General features: G+C 43.5%; 1 protein-coding gene across 1 annotated transcript in view; it reads right to left on the bottom strand.

The window, feature by feature from the left end:
- Window positions 1-9,022: 9,022 nt before the first annotated feature.
- Window positions 9,023-22,500, bottom strand: part of LOC143294534 (neuronal calcium sensor 2-like) — a 69,325-nt gene continuing 55,847 nt past the window's right edge. The window contains exon 5 of the mRNA XM_076605899.1: window positions 9,023-17,079. Coding sequence (XP_076462014.1) covers window positions 16,876-17,079 — 204 coding nt within the window. The 3' untranslated portion in view covers window positions 9,023-16,875. The remainder of the gene's footprint in view (window positions 17,080-22,500) is intronic.

Genomic DNA, 22,500 nt, shown 5'->3' with positions numbered 1-22,500 from the left:
TGATATTCACACACACACACACACACACACAAAGCACACAGAGAGTTGACGAAATGAAAACTACCACCTGGCAGCTTGCACGGTTTTCTCCTTGCGAACATGTTGAAATAACGCTGATTAATTTGGCAAACCGTGCTGTGTCCTTCCAGTGTATTGAGCACCACTCATAGACCAGAGTCGATTTCTTAAACGCTCACTCCCATCTTCAATCATTGTGAAAAACAAAACCTGTCGGGTTTTTTTTTTAACCGCTTTGTTTTCTTATTTCGTTTTTGTTTGTTTGTTTGTTTGTTGTTTTTTTCGTAGGGGTCTGAAGCATCTATTCTTCACAGGGACATTGACCTGTATACTGAACCTAGACATCTCGGTGGGGGATGGGGGTTGGAGAGTCGATATGGTGGTTGGGAGTTAGGAAGTGAGGGGAAAGAGACAGGGGTCGGGGTATGTGGTGGGGGTAGGTTCTCCCTCACACGTGCCCTGCCCCCCTCCCCCCCCCTTTCACTCACCCCCCTCCCCCACCCCCCCACCCCCAACCCACACGCGCTGTCGTCTGTCTTTCTACAGAAGAAGAAACACGAATCCCCACCAACCCCACAGATCCACCACGAGCCCACCCCACGCCCCCTGACCAAGATGCGACCTTAGCTCCCACCGGCAAGCGACTGACTTGAAATGTGCGTGCTTCATTCCCACCCTAAAAACAGGGTGAGTGGGAGAGAGAGAGGAGAGAGAGAGGAGGCAGGGGTGGGGGGGTGGGGGGGGGGGCATAAACGAGTGGGAGATAAACCTTTCACAAATGTCGACCAACGAGACCCCTTTCTCAACTTTCCCACCAAACACCGCCTACCACTTGCTATGTCTGCTAAGTTTCTATATATACACACGTAGCTATGGGATTTTGACGCCCGTAGAGCATCATTATTTTATATCCTGGTCCTCCCCCCCCCCCCCCACTCCTGCCGTCGGGAAGTTCCAAACCGACACACGCTGAACTACTCTTCACACTTTTTCAGTTATTGCACACACCAATCCCCAGTGAACAACTTGGACTTGGCGCACCTTACACCGGTCCTTCCAAACTAGAGGATGTAGCATTTGGTCTACAACCCAATGCTTCTAGAAGGAAATATATTTGAAATGTGTCTTAAATGAAGCGACAAAAATTCATCTAAATTCAGTTTGTTTCGGGCTATGTATATAAACATCGAGAACGTGGTGTGGAGGAGTGTCTGCACGGAAGTGAACACTCATGATTTTGATTTTAAGTCTATAGTCCGTCAGAATGTCGCTCTCTCTGTACTTGCCTTGAAGAATCGCTGGACACACTCCGGCCTTCCCCTTGGGATGCACAGTTAGGTTCTTTCAAAGATCCAATGTGAAAACTCCAAATGTGAACGAGGAGCTTGGTAGATCTGACGTTATGCAACAAGTCCACTTACGAGATCAAATAAATATAAATATAATAGGTGTCTCAACAACAGTTCGAGTGTGCCGAATAACAGGTGTACTAAGTTCAGTGACCACCACAACAATCCATTATGAAAACAGGATTAGAGATGGTCAATGCAGGTCTCGAATTTTCAAATGATCAGAAGCAGTCTAAGCAAAGAGGCATGTCTGTGCAGACTCAAGTTCACGAAATCAGATGCCTCACAATCGAAAAGTTCCCCAAAGAAAGGATCTTGTATAAAACGGCATTGGTTTATCAGGCACAAGCCGCCACTGTCAACAGAACTATTGTGTGTAAAAATTTTGCAACAAGCTACACATCGATTCAAACAAAACCAAAGAGAAGGCTCACTCACAAAAATATCTGACACGTTGCAGAACGTGTGTCTTCCTTTATGCACGCCGCCGTAAGTCTGTTACGTCATTTTTTACGCAAGCGACTCAAGAAAATGTCTTTGGAACACAATAGAATGAAGAAACCTGGAAGAGAAATTCTAATTTTTTAATTTCTGAAGGAACAAGTGGTGGAAACATTCACCTCTCATCGGCATAGTAAAGGAACTGGGGACTTGAGTTGGGAAATCAATATTTTGTATAAGGTTTAAATTTTAAAAGATTTAAATCTTACGTGAACTGAAACATACGTGGGTGAAGTGGTCTTTTTACGATTTTTAGATAATCTTTAACTCGACAATCGCAGACAAAGATAGTGAGTGTATCGTTGTCCAGAACGCTGGGGACTATTAAAAAGCAACAAACCGAATGGCAGCTTGATGTTAACACTTTTGCAAGGTCCTACTAAAATAATATCAGAAAAGTCCAACGAATAGCTAGGGGAAGTGCAGGTAATTTCAGCATATTGGAAAGATTAGCACCCCTATGTTCCTGCCACCCAGTAGCATGTGTCGTACTTTGATGCTAAGAGGAAGAATGTACTTCATGTTTTTGTTCCACGTCAGAAATTTCCATTCGATTCCCTAGTAGTAAGTACTTTAACCCAATTTTCATGTATCTTCTCGTTTATCTGAAGCCTTCGCTGCATTAATGAAATTGATAAAGAACAATTGTTACCCACTGACAAAGTAACCGTTAATCAATCTTAGCAGCCAGTTGTGTGACGTCAAACGCACGTTTCGTTTTCGCAGTATGACGAAATACAGAATAAGAACAGTGATACTAACTTGGGCACATCGGTTGATGGTAACTTGGGCCGGGTGCTTGAGTTTGCATGTGTGTTTGTGCGTCTTTTTCTGTATGTAAAAGACAATGATACATGACAGATGACATAAACAAGACATGAAGTCTATCGATTTGTCTCCCTGACATACTGAGACTATTTTGTACGCGGCTCTTCATTTGTCCACGTAACCGCTTATGTCTTGGTGCATCTAGATATATGCCTGCACACAGAAATGTTACATGTTTTATTTTGCTTTTTTTTTTTTTTTAATTCTTCATTGACAGAAATTTGGGTATATGACAACCATGATGGTATACTGTGAGCACGCCTGCTCACATTTCATGCACCGACTGCTCAAATAAGCTGCACGTGATGGTAAATTGAACTTGACCACTGTGGTGTAACACAAGATATTACCAAAAGACGGGAGCGAACCGGTCACCAAGAGGTCCCAGGGCAGGCAGCCTCCTGGTCTCAGCACTGGGATGGGAGTGTTCTGTTGCTGTCTATGGGCGTTCTAAAAGAACTCCATCATATTCACTAACACGACAAGCATGCCCGCGATTTATTCAAAACAGTTGCCGTGCACACATCGCACGTGCAAATGCATAGCAAACTCCAGAAAGAAAAGTTATGTCTGACAACCAATTGACCCCTTCTCCTCTGCCGGAACCGGGTTTCGGATATTACCTTGGTGGTAGGAGTGGCTGGGTAGTTATGCCTAATTGCGAATGATCCAGTCGAAGCGACCAGATCAACGTGTGTACTGTGAAGATAACATGTCGTACGATAGTCAAACCTAGTTCTTTTGTTTTTGAAAGCTTTTTTCCGACAAGTTGCACCAGGAACAGTTCGTCTGCTCATTCTTTTCAAAGCTTCGTCGACGTTTGAAATAGCAGGGGTGCCTGAGGGTAAATGCGAACGGTCAAGTCTAAAAATTATTGCGAACGATGGCTATGTAGACTGTTAAAACATGAGCAGGTCTTTAACTCATTAGACATGACATATTATTGGAACATCGCACCAGACTGTTCTATTGTTGGCTTTGATCACAAATGCACACAAACATACAAACAGTCATTTAAAAACATACCCCACACCGCACACAAACACACCCTTTTGAGAGTGCTCAGTAACTGTGCAGCATCGTTCGCAAATAGACTCACGTCAAAATATCCTATGGTCTAATTGCAAACGACACTATTTTGCAGACTCCTGTCAAAACTGACGTTTTGATCTGTCACCAATATGCTTTCTTAAATTATCCCATCACTGGTAATGCGCATTCAACAAATTCGATCAAATCAACTATTTCAAAATGTGGCAAAGTTCAAATGCTACAACTTGCTTCCCTTGAATTTGGGATATTAAGAGCACGTTTGTAACCTTGGTCGGCAGTGGTACAGAGCGCAGAAATAGCAACAAATCGCTGATGTTTGACTGGTTCCTGGAAATGGATATTCGTTAAGGTATTAGAAAAATGTCGAATCAGACGTTAAACTGTGAAATGCAGCCGTTATGAACGCTTCGAAGTGGGACGGTATACGAATCGTTCGCAATTACACGCTTTTCGCAATTACCCATACCTACCCTAGTGTACAGAAAACAAAACAAACAAAAATATTGTGAACCCTTTCTACATTGCCACCCTGGCGATTGTAGTAAGGAAACTAACGCCTCTACCGGCGCCAGATTTCAGACATTGCCCTAGCAATGGTAGTAGGGTAACTAATGCCACTACCGGCGCCAGATTTCAGATATTGCCCTAGCAATGGTAGTAGGGTAACTAATGCCACTACCGGCACCAGATTTTAGATATTTCCCTCGCAATTGTAATAGGGTAACTAATGCCACTACCAGCACCAGATTTCACATATTGCTCTGGCAATTGTAGTAGGGTAACTAACGCCACTGCCGGCACCAGATTTTAGATATGACCCTGGCAATGGTAGTAGGGTAACTAATGCCACTATCGGCACCAGATTTTAGATATTACCCTGGCAATTGTAGTAGGGTAGCTAAAGCCACTACCAGCACCAGATTTCACATATTGCTCTGGCAATTGTAGTAGGGTAACTAATGCCACTGCCGGCACCAGATTTTAGATATGACCCTGGCAATGGTAGTAGGGTAACTAATGGCATCAGATTTTAGACATTACCCTAGCAATGGTAGTAGGGTAGCTAACGCAACTACCGGCACCATATCTTAGATATTGCACTGGCTATTGTAGTAGGGAAACTAATCCGCTACCTCGCTACCGTCACCAGATTTCAGACATTGCCCTGACAATGATAGTAGAGTAACTAACGTTGCTACCGGAACCAAATTTCAGATATTGTCCTGGCAATGATAGTAGGGTAACTTACACCACTGCCGGAACCAGATTTCAGATATTTCCCTGGCAATGGTAGTAGGGTAACTAAGACAACTACCGACACCAGATTTTAGATATTTCCCTGGCAATGGCAGTAGGGTAATTAATGCCACTACCGGATCCAGATTTTATATATTTCCCTGGAAATGGCAGTAGGGTAACTAAGGCCACTACCAGCACCAGATTTCAGATATTTCCCTGGCAATGGCAGTAGGGTAACTAAGGCCACTACCAGCACCAGATTTTATATATTTCCCTGGCAATGGTAGTGGGGTAACTAAGGCCACTACCGTCACCAAATTTCAGATATTACCCTGGCAATTGTAGTAGGGTAGCTAAAGCCACTACCAGCACCAGATTTCACATATTGCTCTGGCAATTGTAGTAGGGAAACTAATCCGCTACCTGCACCGGATTTCAGACAGATATTACCCTGGAAATGTCAGTAGCGAAATTAACGCCGCTTCCGTCACCAGATTTCAGACATTACCCTGACAATGATAGTAGAGTAACTAACGTTGCTACCGGAACCAAATTTCAGATATTGTCCTGGCAATGATAGTAGGGTAACTTACACCACTGCCGGAACCAGATTTCAGATATTTCCCTGGCAATGGCAGTAGGGTAACTAAGGCCACTACCAGCACCAGATTTTATATATTTCCCTGGCAATGGTAGTGGGGTAACTAAGGCCACTACCGTCACCAAATTTCAGATATTACCCTAGTAGTGGTAGTATCGAAACTAATACCACTACCGGCACCAGATTTCAGATATTGCCCTGGGAATGGTAGTATAGTACTAACGCCACTACCGGTACCAGATTTCAGATGTTATCTGGAAGTAGCTTGTCAGGTACGACACCTGTCACTTTTGAAATTGTGTTTTCAGTAATTCGCGGTATTATATAGTTGAAAAGAGACGAAGAAGGCCAATTTTTTTTTTTTTTTTTTTTTTAGTTTCGTGCGTAGTCCTCATCACTTCCTGCATAATGCCCTCGGACAATTAAAAATCAACCAAAAAATCTGAATTACAGGCCATTGTCAGTTTGTGTCGTGTGTGTGTGTGTGTGTGTGTGTGTGTGTGTGTGTGTGTGTGTGTCTGTGTCTGTGTCAAGTCGCACTGTGTATGCGCGTTGAAATGTTTTTGTGTTTTTCTTTTCAAGTATGCAAACAACACTCATCTTCTGTCATTATTAGAAGCGAATAAAGTTGTAGTGATGGCAGGCAAAGTTTGAAACGCTGATAGATCTTTTTCATGATAGTATAACAATGAGTAGAACGATAATGTGACAGTATAACATTGAAATGCCGATCGATATGAACTGCTCAAGATAAAATTGCTCTGTACACAACTTTGATTCGAGAAACACTCACTTCCACTACCACCAGTTCCACCGTCGGCGTTTTCGGTTTTGTTGTTGTTGTACATCAGCAATCACATGTGAGCCACGAAGGCTTTGCCTCTTGTTTTCTTTTATCGTCGCGGTTTTTGTGTGTTTTTGGTTCAAACATTTCAAGATTCATTTTACGTGGACTGATAGGAACATGAACTAATCGGTCTGATTTACACTCAGCTTTCATCACAGACGGACATAAGTTTACAGTTGGACCAACAGCAAAGCGAGAGCTATATGATCAATGGTTTCTCCATTGCAATGGGAAATCATTTACAGCTTATTCTTTTGTGAAGTACTATGACTCAAACTTGGAGACAAATTTGCACTTGCTCGTAGTGCTGCAGCCTTGGGAGCTAGTTGGCCTTTGGGAATCTCCCAACGCCGACCGTCCTAAAACCCTTTTGGCCGAGAGAGTGGGGATGTAACTTGGGCAAGGCACTCTCAACTTTAATCAAATTCTAGCCCAAATAGTCAGGACAGGACAGCAGTTGCCTCCTCTACTGTTCTGATGGTCATAGTCGGACGCGACTTACCATCATATGTAATTGACCTTTTAACATGGATTCGTGTTTTCATAAACTAGTTTTCAGAACTGAAGGGTTAACTGCCCTGAAATAGACCCTTGACTTTTCTTCTCATTCGCTTATTGTCTGTTCACTACAAGGTCATTTAGACACGTATGCAGCATGCATTCAGTTCAGCTCACGCACAGACACACAGACACAGACACAGACAGACAGAAACACACACACACACACACACACACACACACACACACACACACACACACACACACACACACACACACACACACATAATATATTTTTCCTCTGATACATAACATGAATTTTTTTAAAATATTTATTTATTTATTTATTTTTTACACTAATATTCACATGCATTCACATAAAAGGAATCATGATACCATGACCTAAAAAAGGGCGTATGTGGAGGAGTCGTTTATCATATTACCAATAAGAGGAATCAAAGTATCATTACATTTTACAGAGGGATGTTGGGTGGGGTGTGGAGGAGTAATTCATATTATTACCAATAAAGGAATTGTAATACCATTACCTTTTACAGAAGGACTTCAGAAACTGATGTTACAGATCGTTGCTGTGATGATGATGATGAATTCAATTTCGATTTTCTCCTCCACTTTTATGCTCGTAGCGAGTTCCTGTCAATGTCCTCGATGTTGGCAGAGTCATCAGGGGTGGATGGGCGAGGGGGCGTTCTCCACACCAGGGAGTGAGGTGGTGAGGGGGTGGGGATGGGAATGATGTACGCGCTCATGAACTCGTCTAGCTTTTCGACCTCGTGATTATTGTCTCGTCGTCAGTTGTGGGGCTTAGTGGGTGCCAGTTTCTGTGCGTTGAATGAGACCTGGCGCAGCAGAACATCGCTGTAAAGTCACTGAACTAGTGACGCTGGGTCTGCTCTGGTGCCTGGCGTGATGGCGACTTCACACACACACACACACACACACACACACACACACACACACACACGCTCTCTTTCTCTCTCTGTGTCTGTCTGTCTCTCTCCTTCTACCATTTCCCTTTTGTGTATTGTGGTCAAAGGCCGATGTGCATTAAACCAGTTCTGAGTTTTTTCTCTCTCTCTCTCCGCAGCAATGGTACATCTGATAAATTATATCCGACTGTGATTTGATAGGATAATCATGTAAGAAAACAAATCAAGCAGATGTAATTTGTGTTCTTTTTTTTTTTTTCTCTGCCCATTCCTAGAATCTGTTTGAAATACTGCCCAGAAGTTGTCTTCAAGTTTCATTGAAGACTCTCTCTCTCTCTCTCTCTCTCTTTCTTACGCGTGATGTATCCTTCCCTCCCTCCCCCTCTCCCCCCTCTCTCTCTCTTACAATCCCTCTCTCTCCTCTCCTCCCCCCCCCGCCCCCCATCCTCTCTCTTACTGAACAGCGCTGTCAGCCCTAACCTGGCCGTAGTTGTTTTTTTTTGTTTTTTTCATTTCTTTTTTCTTTTCTACCACTCATTTTTCGTTTCAATATTTCATTCTCATGAGAGCATGCTGTTGTTTAATTCGCTGGGTCCATTCCTACTGGATCACCAGTACAAAAAAAAAAAGAAAAAAAAAAGAAGGTTAAACGTGTGTGCATCCCCATATACATACAGATCGGTGACCTGAGATCGAGTTCCTGAGTTTCCATCAGTTCCCTCTCACTCCTTGTAGCTGTGTCTCCACTTCTCACAATCTCTGTCTGTCTGAGTGTCTGTCAATATATATATATATATATATATATATATATATATATTCTTTTCTGTCTCTCTCTTTCCCTCCCTACTCCCTCAAGCCTCCACTCTCCTCATCCCGCACACACACACACACACACACACACACACACACACACACACACACACACACACACACCACACACACACACACACACACACACACACACACACACACACACACCCATCTAATAATATCACCTAAATGAAATAACATGAAATCGACGAACAACAACACACTCATCTCCCACCCACCCCCTCCACCCCCACCCTCTAAACACAACCACCTCGCACCCCCCCACCCATACTCGCGCAATGAATACAAACAGTATCACTATGGGGGAAATGCTTAGAGCTCATGCATCTTTATTTCTTATATTCAGCAAGTCAGCCATACGAAAAAAAAAAAAAAGTAAAAAGAAAGTAAAATATAGGTAAACGAAAAGTCTGGTGATAAGTAATCTACAGCACGTATAACTACAGACGCCACTAGTACAGTCATGTATGTATATTCTACTTGTATAGTTGTATCTACAAGTGATATGCACAGTATATATGGTTACACAAGACGAATATTGCCAAGAGAAGTACACCAACGCAAAGAAAGTGGCATTTGCATACATTAATAAATGAATGAACACGCTCTTTTTTTTGGGTTGCATGACACACTTCTGATTCTGATGAACCGCTACTGTTAAAAGACCATGAGAGAAAACAATGACGTATCTTAAAAAAAGAGTGTGTGCGCGCGTGTGCCTCTCTCTCTCTCTGTGCGTGTGTGTGTGTGTGTGTGTGTGTGTGTGTGTGTGTGTGTGTGTGTGTGTGTGTGTGTGCGTGCGTGTGTGTCTGTGTTTCAGTGTGCTTGCGTGCGTGTGTCAGTGGAAGGGTGCGCGCACGTGCGTGTAAATATTTGGTGAACTTTGACTGTCAAAGTTTTCCCCTCTCCACTTCTGTTCTCCTTCATCCTTCATCTCCCCCGTTTCCCTCTGTCTCTTTCTGGGTGTAACTTGTTGTATTGGCGAGAGAGATTGGTCAGTGAAAAAGAAAAGAAAAGAAAAAAAAATCCAGGGCTTTACTTTATTTTGTGGCAAATATGTAATTTTCCTTGGACATTAATTTCGGTTTATGTTCTGTGTTGGATTAATTACGCTGCAATGTACCTGTTTCAAGGAAGAGAACATTCGTTGCAAAAAAAAAAAAAAAATCAAGAACAACAACAATAACAACAAAAAACAAAAACAAACAAACAAAAAGAACCCCCAAACAACAAAAAAGCGTAAATGAATAAATAGATTAAAAAAAAAAAGAAAGAAAAAAAGAAGACAAAACACGACTGATAAAGCAAGAGAAAGCACTGGAAGAAGAAATCACATCAGTATTGATATTAGTATAGATACTATTATCATAATGGATGTAAATGAGACAGCGGCAACTACCTCAATATCTCCAGACGCCCCGCTATTACCCGTGGTCCCTACATTTCCATTGAGGGAACTGAACTGAAGACTGTAGAGGAGTTCAGATACCTATGTAGAATCATCTCCAGTGACAGTTTTATCGACAAGGAGACCAATGCCAGGATCTGCGAAGCAAGCCAAACACTCAGTAAACCACAATCCGCAGTACTGAACCAGCACAACATCAAGCTGTCAGCCAAGCTGATACAACACTGTCGTTATCCCCAGCATTATCTCCGGTTGTAAGACCTAGACATTGTACAAAAGATGCATCAAGCTTCTTGAGCGCTTCAACATGTGCTGTCTGCGCGCAGTCCTCGGGATATGGTAGCAGGACAAGGTCACAATTCTAGAGATCCTGGACAGAGCAGAGGCCACAAGCATCGAAGCCATTATCCTCAAAAACCCAGCTTTTTTTGGTCAGGGGACGCCATCCAGACGCATGGCTCCAGGATACCTAAGCAGCTCATCTATAGTAAACGCGGCATTGAGTAAAGAGAGAGGGGAAGGGCCCCAACACGCTTCCAACAAGACTGTTTAAAGGCCAACACCGCGATGCTGGAGTCCTCCTAAAGCAATTAGAGGAGCATGTACAAGATAGGACTGGCTGGTACGCACTGACAAAGCAAGCAGATGACAGCTTTGAGAAGAACCACCACAGCAGCATCGCCGAGGCTCGCGAGAAGAAGGCAGCAGCAGCTGCAGCAATGCCCAAAGAGCCCGTACAGTTTCCATGCCCTAACCGTGGACGCCCATGCAGATCCAAACCGGGATTCAATAGCTGTATGTGAGTCCACAACAAACGAGACTGAGAGTCGGACAGATATGATCGTCAGATACGATGGGGTACCAATATGCTGCTGCTGTTGACGACGATTATGATGATGATTTTTCTCCTTCTTCTTCTTATCATTATCACTACGACTATTATTGTCATCACTATTATTTTCTAGTAGTTGTGGTGGGTATAGTACTAGTAGTATTTGTTATAATGCTGATGAGGGTTCTTCTTATTATCATTATCGTTATTGTTAATGCGGTTATAATGGATTAATCCGGTTGATTTAATGTAGCTGGTTCACCCTACAAATGACAGGAACAGGGTTCAGGCATTCATTCAAGTCATTTTCAGTCAACGAACCTTTCGTGTGTTCCTTATTGCACATATCATTCCGCTACAGTTGACATGACACTAGCTTTCCTCCATGTATATTGTAATCGTTTAAAAACAATGCTCTAAATAATCAATGAGAAAACCAAGACAGAAGTCCGCGGCGTTTCGTTGAAAAAGGATCGAGAGAACAACAACTGCTATGACACACACACACACACACACACACACACACACACACACACACACACACACACAGAGAAAAAAAAGCACACATAAATAAATAAATAAATAAGAACACTATATTTTACATATTGTTTTTCGGAAACACAAACAGAACAGCGTTTTATCGAGCATACTGTTGTATCAAAGTTATTGTCCAGCGCTAAGGTGGTGGAATGGTTAAAATACGTATCTGCCAATACAGCGTCCGTGAGGTTCTGATTTCGATTCTTTGCTCTAGCCCTTTTTCCAGAATTTGACTGGAATAATGAAAGTGAGTGTCTAGTCCAGTCATTCGGATTAGACAATAAATCAAGGTCCCGTTTGCAGCATGCAACCAAAGTGACGTCATCTGGCAAAATTATGTTGTAGAAATCCGCTCTGATGTGTACACGGATACAGAATCATGCACGCAAACCCTGACTACAACAGTAAAGTCACGATGCATGGAACTCTTCTTCTCGATTAGTTTGGTGCTTTGTATAAAACAGCAGAATATGGAAATGAACTGACGAAGATGAATGATTTCTCCAAATGAGAGACAGCGATACGCTCCGTTTATTTCAAGGTCTGAAACTAAGAATCACAGACATAGAATTGCAACGTGCAGCACTGCCGTGTGTCAAATAAGGCTCCAGTGATCCTGGAGAAGGAGTTTTGTTTGTGTGAGTGCGTGTGTGGACGTGTGCACACCTGTGTAAAGATAACATTGTTTTCCCCAAGTTTCGGGTAAAAAACATGGCTGAATCCTGGCGGAATTCCGAGTCATAACTTCAATATCTTCACAAATCATGATGCATGTGTCATGCAACCCAATACTATATTGGAATGCTAAACTCATAAACATGGAAATGTGCATCAACTACATAATGTCAACAGTGTAAATACGTTTCTGCGTGCGTGTGAATGGGTGTATGGGCATGCGCGCGGAGGATAGGGTTGATATACACGCACGTATCAGTACTTCATGTGTGTGCATGCATGTGTGAGCGCGCGCGTGCAATCTAATGAGAGTGTGTTTACCCATGTATTTCAATACTTCATTACATTAGATATTACAAGAATATCTGATTCCATCCTGGGGTTTTTTCTGTTGTTCTGTTTTTTTCAGCGAAAAAACTGCATATCAAAAGAAAAAAAAACCAACAAAAAAAAAAAACCTCATGAGTTTGCATTTAACATGACTTTTAAGCATACACATGAAGAACACATTTCGTTTATGAAAAAAACCACCAACAAATAACATCCCCCAATTTTTTAAACATTCAAACAACAACCATTCTCGCCCGTACCAAGACACTAAAGATGTATACGGACAGATGCGCACAAGCAACGCGCCTCGCCAACTGAGAATGGACACCGCGCTTGCATCATCAGAATGTAGTAAGAAATACCTTAGTTACGCAAACAGGAAACGCAAAACTATCAGGCGCAGAACCTTTCCATGTGTCAAGGAGATAAAGGGATTTAATTCATGTACTGCAGGTTTTTTGTCTTGTAGGTCAACTTGCAACAGGAAACACTTCACTGCTCATTGTTGTCCGTGCCGGGACAACTCCCAAGACCTTGGCTTCCGTCCCAGTCTCCTGAGCAGGTCACTCCTGTCTCTTGGAAGGTTATGCCTCGTCAGCATGTAAATATTTCAAAAGCAGGTCCTGTGTAAACTTATATGCAATGCTTGTTTGTTACATCCATATGTTTTTTTTATTTTTTTAATAGATTATAAAAGATAAAAATGACTTTAAAAAACCTAGACTTTTCAATTTTGAAAGAAGAAGAAGAAGAAGAAACCTTATCTGAATGTTCCACTAGCATGCCAACCAGGGGCCACACAGAATTCATTTTGCTTAAGGCAAGTTACTTTTGACATAGTACAACCCCTGGTACAGTTTAACGTGAAGATTGAGTTATCTTCGTATTCAGGACACGTGCTGTGCACTCAGGCAGCTACCCATCGTATACCATTAAAAATCCCGAGGATTCCCTTCTGCGCATGCTGTTTTACTTCTCACCGCACCACAGTTCAGAGCATTGCCGAGAGAGTTAGCAAAACACGGGCTGTCCGCAAAGCACGCCTGTTTTCCCTTCACCAATAGAACGCTAAAAATGGATTCGCCATGTTTACCTCTGCTTCGTGTGCAGTCACTTTTGTCAGGCAGTAAGGGCAAATTTGCCTTTGGGTTTGAAGACCCAAGGGTAGATTCGAGTGTTTCTGAATACCGGGTACTGCTTACCCTCGGGCATGCCTTGCCTCAGGTTGATTTGCCCGCAGGCACACGTTCAACCGCAGGCACGATGGTCTCATGAATATGACTCAGTGTCGATATGTACCCCAAATTTACATTTCCTTGGTCTTTGTTCCCCAGGTCTGTGTTCCCAAAGGTCGCCTTGGTATGGTTTCTTCACGTTTATGTCCACTATTGGCCACCATTTATCACGTGTTTTGTTAAATATGTGCATAATGACGTTTTGGCAGGTTTTTGAACACTGCTTGACCACTGTGTTCAAATTGCATTACCTTGTGATGATTATGCATTATTATAATTTATTGACAGGATTTGACTCTTAGCTGACCACTGCTGACCACCACACAATGTGTTCAGACTGGTGTTTGGGCGCATTTGTCTTTCTATGACGTCTTTGATTGGTCATGACCACTATCGGATTTTTCATGACTGTTACTGCAGCATTAGGACTATTTGACAAAAGTTGATCAGTTCTATTACTGACCACGACTCAAGGTTTTCAGAATACGGCATTTTATCATGCTGAGCTAGACTGACAGCTCACTGACCACTAAACAAAAAAACGGCACGGCTTGCGTTTCCATCTTTCTGTAGTACTGATCCTTTTCACTGGCATGGACGACGACCGTTACTAACGACAGTAAAAAAAAAAAGAAGTGTGTATGACGAAACAAACTTGACCTAGGTGAACACAGACCTTCCAGACATTTGTGTGTGGGTAGGGGTAACAAAGACATTCTCCCTCCAAATCATAGCTCCTCATGCACCACTGCCGTCATCAGTTGCGGCACTGGACAGACAGACAAAGTCACAAGTGCATGACATCGCGCCAGCAGTCATTCTGGCTTCACAGAACGAATGACAGACACCGCCCCCCCCCCCAATAAAAAACCAAACACAACAAACCATACGTTCAGAAGTAAAGAGAAAATACAAGGAGACAACAAAGGATCCAAGAAAACAAGCTCCGAACGTGGCGTCATGAACCGCCATGCTGCTGTCTTGACTGAGTGTTTTCCTTATGTGGGGAATAATGGCCTCACCAGAGTGTTGGGTTTATGTGAAGGTCAGGCATCTGGTCCTTTTTGTGTCGAAGGCAGATGCTGTATAGCGTGTATAGTTAATTTCTATTCTATCTTTCACCAGACCTTGAGTGGCAGTGTGGTCTTGGTGCTGGTCACTGGGAAAATCCCCACGGCAACAAAGGGTTGTCCCTGGCTTACATTCTGTAGGAAAACCTACTCTGATAAAAAGAAAAGAAAACAAAACAAAAACCAACTTGCAGACCAAAAAGAAAAAAAAGGTAATGCTACGCTGTGGCGAGGCGCTTTCTCTGAGGAAAGCACCCCAAATTTCACACAGAGAAATTTGTTGTGATAAAAAGGAATACAATAAAATATATAAGGAGAACATTCAGTTAAGACTCTAACAGACACAGCAGTCCAGCGCAACGAACAGAGCACGCACCTTGTTCAGTCAAACTGTGGACCTCGTGCATGGGAACATCTGCTCTGTAGTCAGAGAGAGAGAGAGAGAGACAGAGGGGGGTTCAACAATCCTGTGTTCCCCACTACAAAACGAAAAGTGCCTGAGCGTAACTGTGGCTTTAGCATACACATTAATTTTTCCTCACGTGGGCAAGGTAAATATACTATATAAACATCCACCAACAAACCAAAAATGCGAAATGGGATCCAGTGGCACTGGAGTCGTTCAATACAGTTCCCCACCAGCCAGTCAACGATGTTCACATGCTTAATGCTGGGCGAAAAGGCTCCTTCTCCAAAAATAAGACTGTTCCCAAGGAGAAGAGATCTATCACTGAAAGTGGCCCTCCAACACTGGGATGCATCGCATTCATTATCACAAGTGAAGTTTTTTTTTTCTTCTCTCACTTCTTTCCGTGAGCTCTGTGCAGAGATGAATGAATGTAAAACTGATGGAACTGCACAATGGTCACAGGATGGTGGTGTCGATCTCTCTCTCTACAATGTGGGCTGAATCCAAGGGGAAGACTTGCCGCCTTCTGGATATCGTCTACTCCTCGTTCGTCCTCCAGTTCTCAACCTTCCATTTTGTGATCCAGTTTGATTCGATGGGTTGGTGATATCACAGGCGTGGCTGATCTCTTCTCTCCGTCAACAGTCAACGCTTTTCACCTAAACACTGGATGGAATACAGAAATGCTTTTTTTTCTTTCTGCCATCGACGCTTCTAGCGCCTAGTTTTTACCCCGGGCTGGCGACATCGGAATCTCATGTTGGTTTTCTAAATATATGGCCAACCCCACAGTCTGTCATGCCATGGAAGTATTAAGGTATCCCAGAATCGAACATTTTTTTTCTCCGTGTGTGAGGGGCACAAGGGTGATAGGTCCTGGGGGAGGGAAGGGGTGGTGGTGGTGGTGGTGGTGGAATATCCAAAATGGTGAACAGCGTTTCAACAGGCCTGTTGCTCTCCCAATACGAATGTCATGTCATTGTCCCAAGAGAGACTCCCAAAGTCCTGATAGGTCACTGGGGTGGTTATGATTCCTTTCCAAAACCAGTGGTGATCTTGGTTGGTACAAATCAGTTCATGATGCACCTTATTACAACAAGCGAATTTTACCCAGCACGCACTCGATCTCTCTATCTCATTAACTCTCACGAAGAACAGGAGGCAAATAATCCACCTCAACACGAGAAAAGATACTCGGTTGTTCCTTTTCAGAACGAATTGCAAAATGAAGCCAGAGAGAGAGAGAGAGAGAGGAGGGGGCAGAGACAGAGACAGACACAGTGGAAGAGTCACTGCCACGCTGAAATGGCCCCAGGATCAAAAGCAAGCAAGACACTGAGGACTGCAAGATATTCAGGCGAGACGGCACACCCAGGTTCACAATTATGATACCCAGGAGGACTGCAATGGTTCTTCTGTTTCTTCTTCTCATTCGATACTTGGATCCACGATCTCATCACCTCGGAATGCAAAAAAAAAAAAAATCTTCAAGAGACACTCCTCGGGGGCCACTAAAAGACATAAAAGTGAGGCGGCACTTCAGGTCATCTTTATCACAGCCTTCACCACCTCGGCAACAAACCCCACCCTCCCAGAAAACACGACCCTCGTTCCAGCTCAGGAGGTATTGGCCCCCACTTCCCCCCTCTGCTCGCCCTGGTCTACTTGGGGCCTTCAGAGTCTCCGGTGTCTGCCGTCAGCATCTGGTAGAGACACTGGTCGTTGATGCAGCCCTGGGTGAACTCCTCCTTGGTCAAGACGCCATCGTTGTTGGTGTCCATCTTGCTGAAGATCTTGATGGTGCGCTCCTTAGGCGTGTCCATGCTCACTGCTGTCAGGGCGTTGCCAAGCATGTTGTAGATGGCCTGCAAAATAAGTCACCCATCGTTTACTGTTCATGTCATGTTCACTGTCATTGTTATCTTCAGCCTGCAACATTACCGTCACCCATCGTTAACTGTTGATGTCATATCCACTGTCGTTGTTATCTTCAGCCTGCAACATAACCGTCACACATCGTTTACTGTTAATGCCATATTCACTGTCGTTGTTATCTTCAGTCTGCAACATAGCCGTCACACATCGTTAAATGTCAATGTCATATTGACTGTCATTGTAATCTTCAGCCTGCAACATAACCGTCACCCATCGTTTACTGTTAATGTCATGTTGACTGTCAATGTTATCTTCAGTCTGCAACATAACCATCACCCATCATTTACTGTTAATGTCATATTCAGTCATTGTTATCTTCAGTCTGCAACATAACCGTCATCCATCGTTTACTGTTGATGTCATATTGACTCTCGTTGTTATCTTCAGCCTGCAACATAACCATCACCCATCATTTACTGTTAATGTCATATTCAGTCATTGTTATCTTCAGTCTGCAACATAACCGTCACCCATCGTTTACTGTTAATGTCGTTGTTATCTTCAGTCTGCAACATAACCGTCACACATCGTTTACTGTTGATGTCACATTGACTGTCATTGTAATCTTCAGTCTGCAACATAACCGTCACACATCGTTAGCTGTTAATGTCATATTCACTGTCATTCACTGGTTGGATGTTGGTAGGACCAAAAGTCTCATGTGTTTGAACTTTTTGTCTTCCCAGCTTGGCTGGTATTGTTTTTACACAGGAGAATGCCGTATAAATAAGGTTATAAAGAAAGCGGGTTGGGGGAGGAACTGTTATAGGGAGGACTCAAGACACTCTGTACAACAGACGGTTGATAAACCAACTGACATTCTGCAAGACTAGAGACTCTGAACATACTGTACAACAGACGGTTGATAAACCAACTGACATTCTGTGAGACTAGGGACACTGAACATACTGTACAACAGACGGTTGATAAACCAACTGACATTCTGTGAGACAAGAGACTCTGAACATACTGTACAACAGACGGTTGATAAACCAACTGACATTCTGTGAGACTAGGGACACTGAACATACTGTACAACAGACGGTTGATAAACCAACTGACATTCTGTGAGACTAGGGACACTGAACATACTGTACAACAGACGGTTGATAAACCAACTGACATTCTGTGAGACTAGGGACACTGAACATACTGTACAACAGACGGTTGATAAACCAACTGACATTCTGTGAGACTAGGGACACTGAACATACTGTACAACAGACGGTTGATAAACCAACTGACATTCTGCAAGACTAGAGACTCTGAACATACTGTACAACAGACGGTTGATAAATCAACTGACATTCTGTGAGACTAGGGACACTGAACATACTGTACAACAGACGGTTGATAAACCAAATGACATTCTGTGAGACTAAGAGACTCTGAACATACTGTACAACAGACGGTTGATAAACCAACTGACATTCTGTGAGACTAGGGACACTGAACATACTGTACAACAGACGGTTGATAAACCAACTGACATTCTGCAAGACTAGACACGTCCATTGACCACGGTGGCTGGTTGAGAGTACTGAAAGCAGTGACAAGCCAGTTTTGTCCCACGAACCATTTCTCTGTTTAACAGTGGCAGAGAAATAGCTGAACAATCATTATTTCGTGTGTGTGTGTGTGCGTACGTGCGTACGTCATGAAAGATAGAGAGGAATCGTGCTCAGAAATGAAGATTCCTTACAGTCATGTGTGTGGTAATGGAACCATGTGTGTAGCTGTATGGATGAGGAAACACTGGCAGCCATTGCTACGAACATGACTGTGCGTGGGTGGCTCAGACTCAGGGGTCACTTTACAACGACTTGAGGCAGCGTCGAAGAAAGAGGAGAGAGAGAGAGAGAGAGAGAGAGAGAGAGAGAGAGAGCACAAAACACCACCCACTGAATGACAGACGATCGTAATTCAAATTGAAATTCAAATTATGCATTGTAATTCATATTATGCAGTATGATGTAAATGTTCCACATCTGACTGCTCTTTTGTTTCGATTGATACTCTCAGTGGGTCTCTGTCTGCCTGTCTGCTGTATGTTAGTAACCTCCCCCCCCTCCACCCCCGCCGCCCCCCTCTCCCCCACCCTAGGAAGCCGAGGGCTCTTTTAAGTGTTAACAGTGCCTCCACTTTCTGGAAAGTCTGTACAACAATTGTCCTCCTTTCTGTCGCTCTCTGTTTCTGGCTTCCTTTTTTTTATCCCCTTTTCTGTATTATCTCCCTTCCTTATTTTCAGCCTTGCTGATCCCTTCAACTATATTTCTTCTATTGTATGACAGTCAGTCGTGTCCGACTATGACCATCAGAACAGCAGAGGAGGCAACTGCTGTCCCAACTATCTGGATTAGAATTTGATTATAGTGGAGAGTGCCTTGCCCAAGTTACACCCCCAATCTGTGGGTTGTAGGACAGTCGGCGTTGTGATGATTCCCCAAGGCCAGCTAGCCCCCAAAGCTGCAGCACTAAGAACCAGTGCAATCTTGCCTCCTAGTTTGAGAGTCACGGTCCTTCAAAAGAAAACCAAACTGTAAGGGACTACCCATTACAGTTAAGAAACCATTGATTACATGGCTCTCACTTTGCTGTTAGCCCGGCTGTAAGCTCTGAGAGTTGAACATGTCTGGTCCTGTATCTAGACTTAATAATTTGACATCCTAAGATACATTATTTGTGGTGCCTAGCATGTGTGAGGGGCCTGTTGACAATCTTTTTTTTTTCTTGTTATGTATATCTGTTATTATATATGTCTGTTTTGGTTTAGGTGTGATAATGTTTCACGTTAGTTTGAGATTTATTTTAATCCTCTGTCGACGATTTTACGTTATGGTCAGCGTCAGAGCCATGTCCTCGGTTTATGCGCACTTATGTGACTATTCGTGTATTCGTGCCTAATTCTCTTTTCCGTATTTTCTTATTTGTTTGTTTGTTTGTTTGTTGTTGCTTCTTCAGGTCCTATGGAGTCGATATAAACACTTCTTCAGTCCTGATATGGGGGTCCTACTGGCTGGTCTACAATCAATAAGATTAGATAAACAAATGAACGAATGAAAAGACAAACAAACAAACAAGACAGCGAAACAAACAGACAGACATATATGTGGATACATAGATTAGATACTACATACATATAGATAAATAAATAAATAAATGCATAAATAAATAAATAAATAAATTAATTAATTAATTGATAAACTTGTCCAATTAAGTGAGAGACACAACTGAGCTAGATATGACGACACACGAGCGAGACTGTGTGACATGACAGAGAACATGACAGCGAATTTTTCCATAAGGCCAGCAACCCGCTTTGACAGTCTAGCACACGCGCGCACGTGCACGGATGCGTGTGCACGTGCACGAATGCCTGTGCACACCTGCCTCACACACACTTAATGATTGATAGCCAGAGAGAAGGGTGGGGTTGGGGTGGGGTGAAGGGGGTGGGGGGGCACAAATTGAAATCGATACCCACAAAGCACTGACGGGAAGGATGATGCTTGTATCAACGTGACCCAACGAGCTCAACACGTCTGAAGACCGGAAAGGCTCGGAATGATCCGCAACGTGATCTCCCAGTGTGTGTGTGTGTGTGTGTGTGTGTGTGTGGTGTGGTGTGCTGTGTGTGTGTGTGTGTGTGTGTGTGTGTGGTGTGTGGTGTGTGTGTGTGTGTGTGTGTGTGTGTGTGTGTGTGTGTGTGTGTGTGTGTGCTGTGCTGTGTTTGTGTGTGTGTGTGTTTGTGTGTGTGTGTTTGTGTGTGTGTGTGTTTGTGTGTGCTGTGCTGTGCTGTGCTGTGTTTTTGTGTGTGTTTGTGTGTGTGTGTGTGTGTGTGTGTGTGTGTGTGCATGAGAGAGAGAGAGAGAGTTACCCAACGTGGGTGCGTGTGTGTGCCTGTTTTCTGTATTTGCTTCTTTAACTACAATTCTCTTGAATATATGTTTTTTCACTTCTCCCCCCCACTCCCCCACACCTACCACGTCCCCCCGCCCCCCAGCCCCAATAATAACTCAACTCCGAAATATCTGTCACTGCTTGCCTGCCCACCTTTTTTTTCTTCCCTAATTGAAATCATTCATCTATCAGTTGACCACACACCTTCGACTAAAGAGTTCAAAGTCTTCACTTTGATGTGTTCATGTGTCTGTCTGTTTGCCTGTCCGTCTGTTAGGAACAATTATAACCAAAATGTGATGGGGAAAATTCTTCGTGATGGTCTGTGTGGCAGCATCGACCTATGGAACAGTCCGTCAGTGGCTGTATTCAAGAGACCATCGTGCATGCTCTTTTACTTCTCACCGCATCACAGTTCAGAGCATTGAGTTAGCAAAACACGGGCTGTCCGCAAAGCACGCCTGTTTTCCCTTCACCTATTAATAGAACGCTAAAAATGGACTCGCTATGTTTACCTCTGCTTCGTGGGCAGTCACCCTTGGCAGATAAGGAAGGACAAATCTGCATTTTGGTTTGAAGTCCCGCGGGTAGATTCGAGTGTTCCTGAATACCGGAAACTACCGAAGGCTTGTGGTGGTATTATGCTGGAAAATGACATGCATGCCAGGCTGCACTCTTCAAAGTTCGGTTCCGTCTCTGATCACCATCCTTGTATAGGAAATAACACTTTAACGCCAAAGTTCTGTATCTGTCTGTGTCTCTGTCTGTCTGTCTGTCTGTCTCTCTCTCTCTCTCTCTCTCTCTCTCTCTCTCTCCCACCCTCCCCCCTTTCTCTCTCCACTCCACATCTCGTTAATACCAAAGTTCTCTCTCTGTCTTTGTCTCTGTCTCTGTCTTGATCTCTCTCTCTCTCTTCCCCCCCCCTCTCTCTCTCCACTCCACATCTCTACCTGTCCCTCTCTACATGTGTGCGATGGTGTGTGTGTGTGTGTGTGTGTTTGTATGTGTGTGCTCACGCGTATTTCATCATCAGCGTGCTCGTAAGTTTGCTCGCCTACTCATATAAGCATGCACTCAAACCACACCAGTCAGCAATGTTTGTGCACACCCCCGTGGTAAACAACACCCCCAAAATGGCCTCAAACGGACAGCACAAAAGATATATATCTGTCACACAGATCTGAATTTACAACGATTAGGTGCAGGGATAAAAACCCAATATATCTCCTGAACTCCTCTCAATACTGGCAAATGGCCAAGAAGAACTGCAATGCGCCACAATTCCAACGAACGCGTTTTTTCACACCACACTGCATGGTCAGCGGAGCCCGTCTGGCTGCAGAAGATTGTCTGGTGGCCAACACGGAGCAAAACTGACATGGATATATGCAGAACATAATGATCCACTGGCGGGGATTTTTGCTGGTAGTTTCCTGCAGAATACATGTATC

The sequence above is a fragment of the Babylonia areolata genome, chromosome 20 (assembly GCF_041734735.1).
Source record: "Babylonia areolata isolate BAREFJ2019XMU chromosome 20, ASM4173473v1, whole genome shotgun sequence".
NCBI classification, from domain to species: Eukaryota; Metazoa; Mollusca; class Gastropoda; order Neogastropoda; family Buccinidae; genus Babylonia; species Babylonia areolata.
Note: the sequence above shows the minus strand (reverse complement) of the source record. Positions and strands in the feature narration are given on the sequence as shown.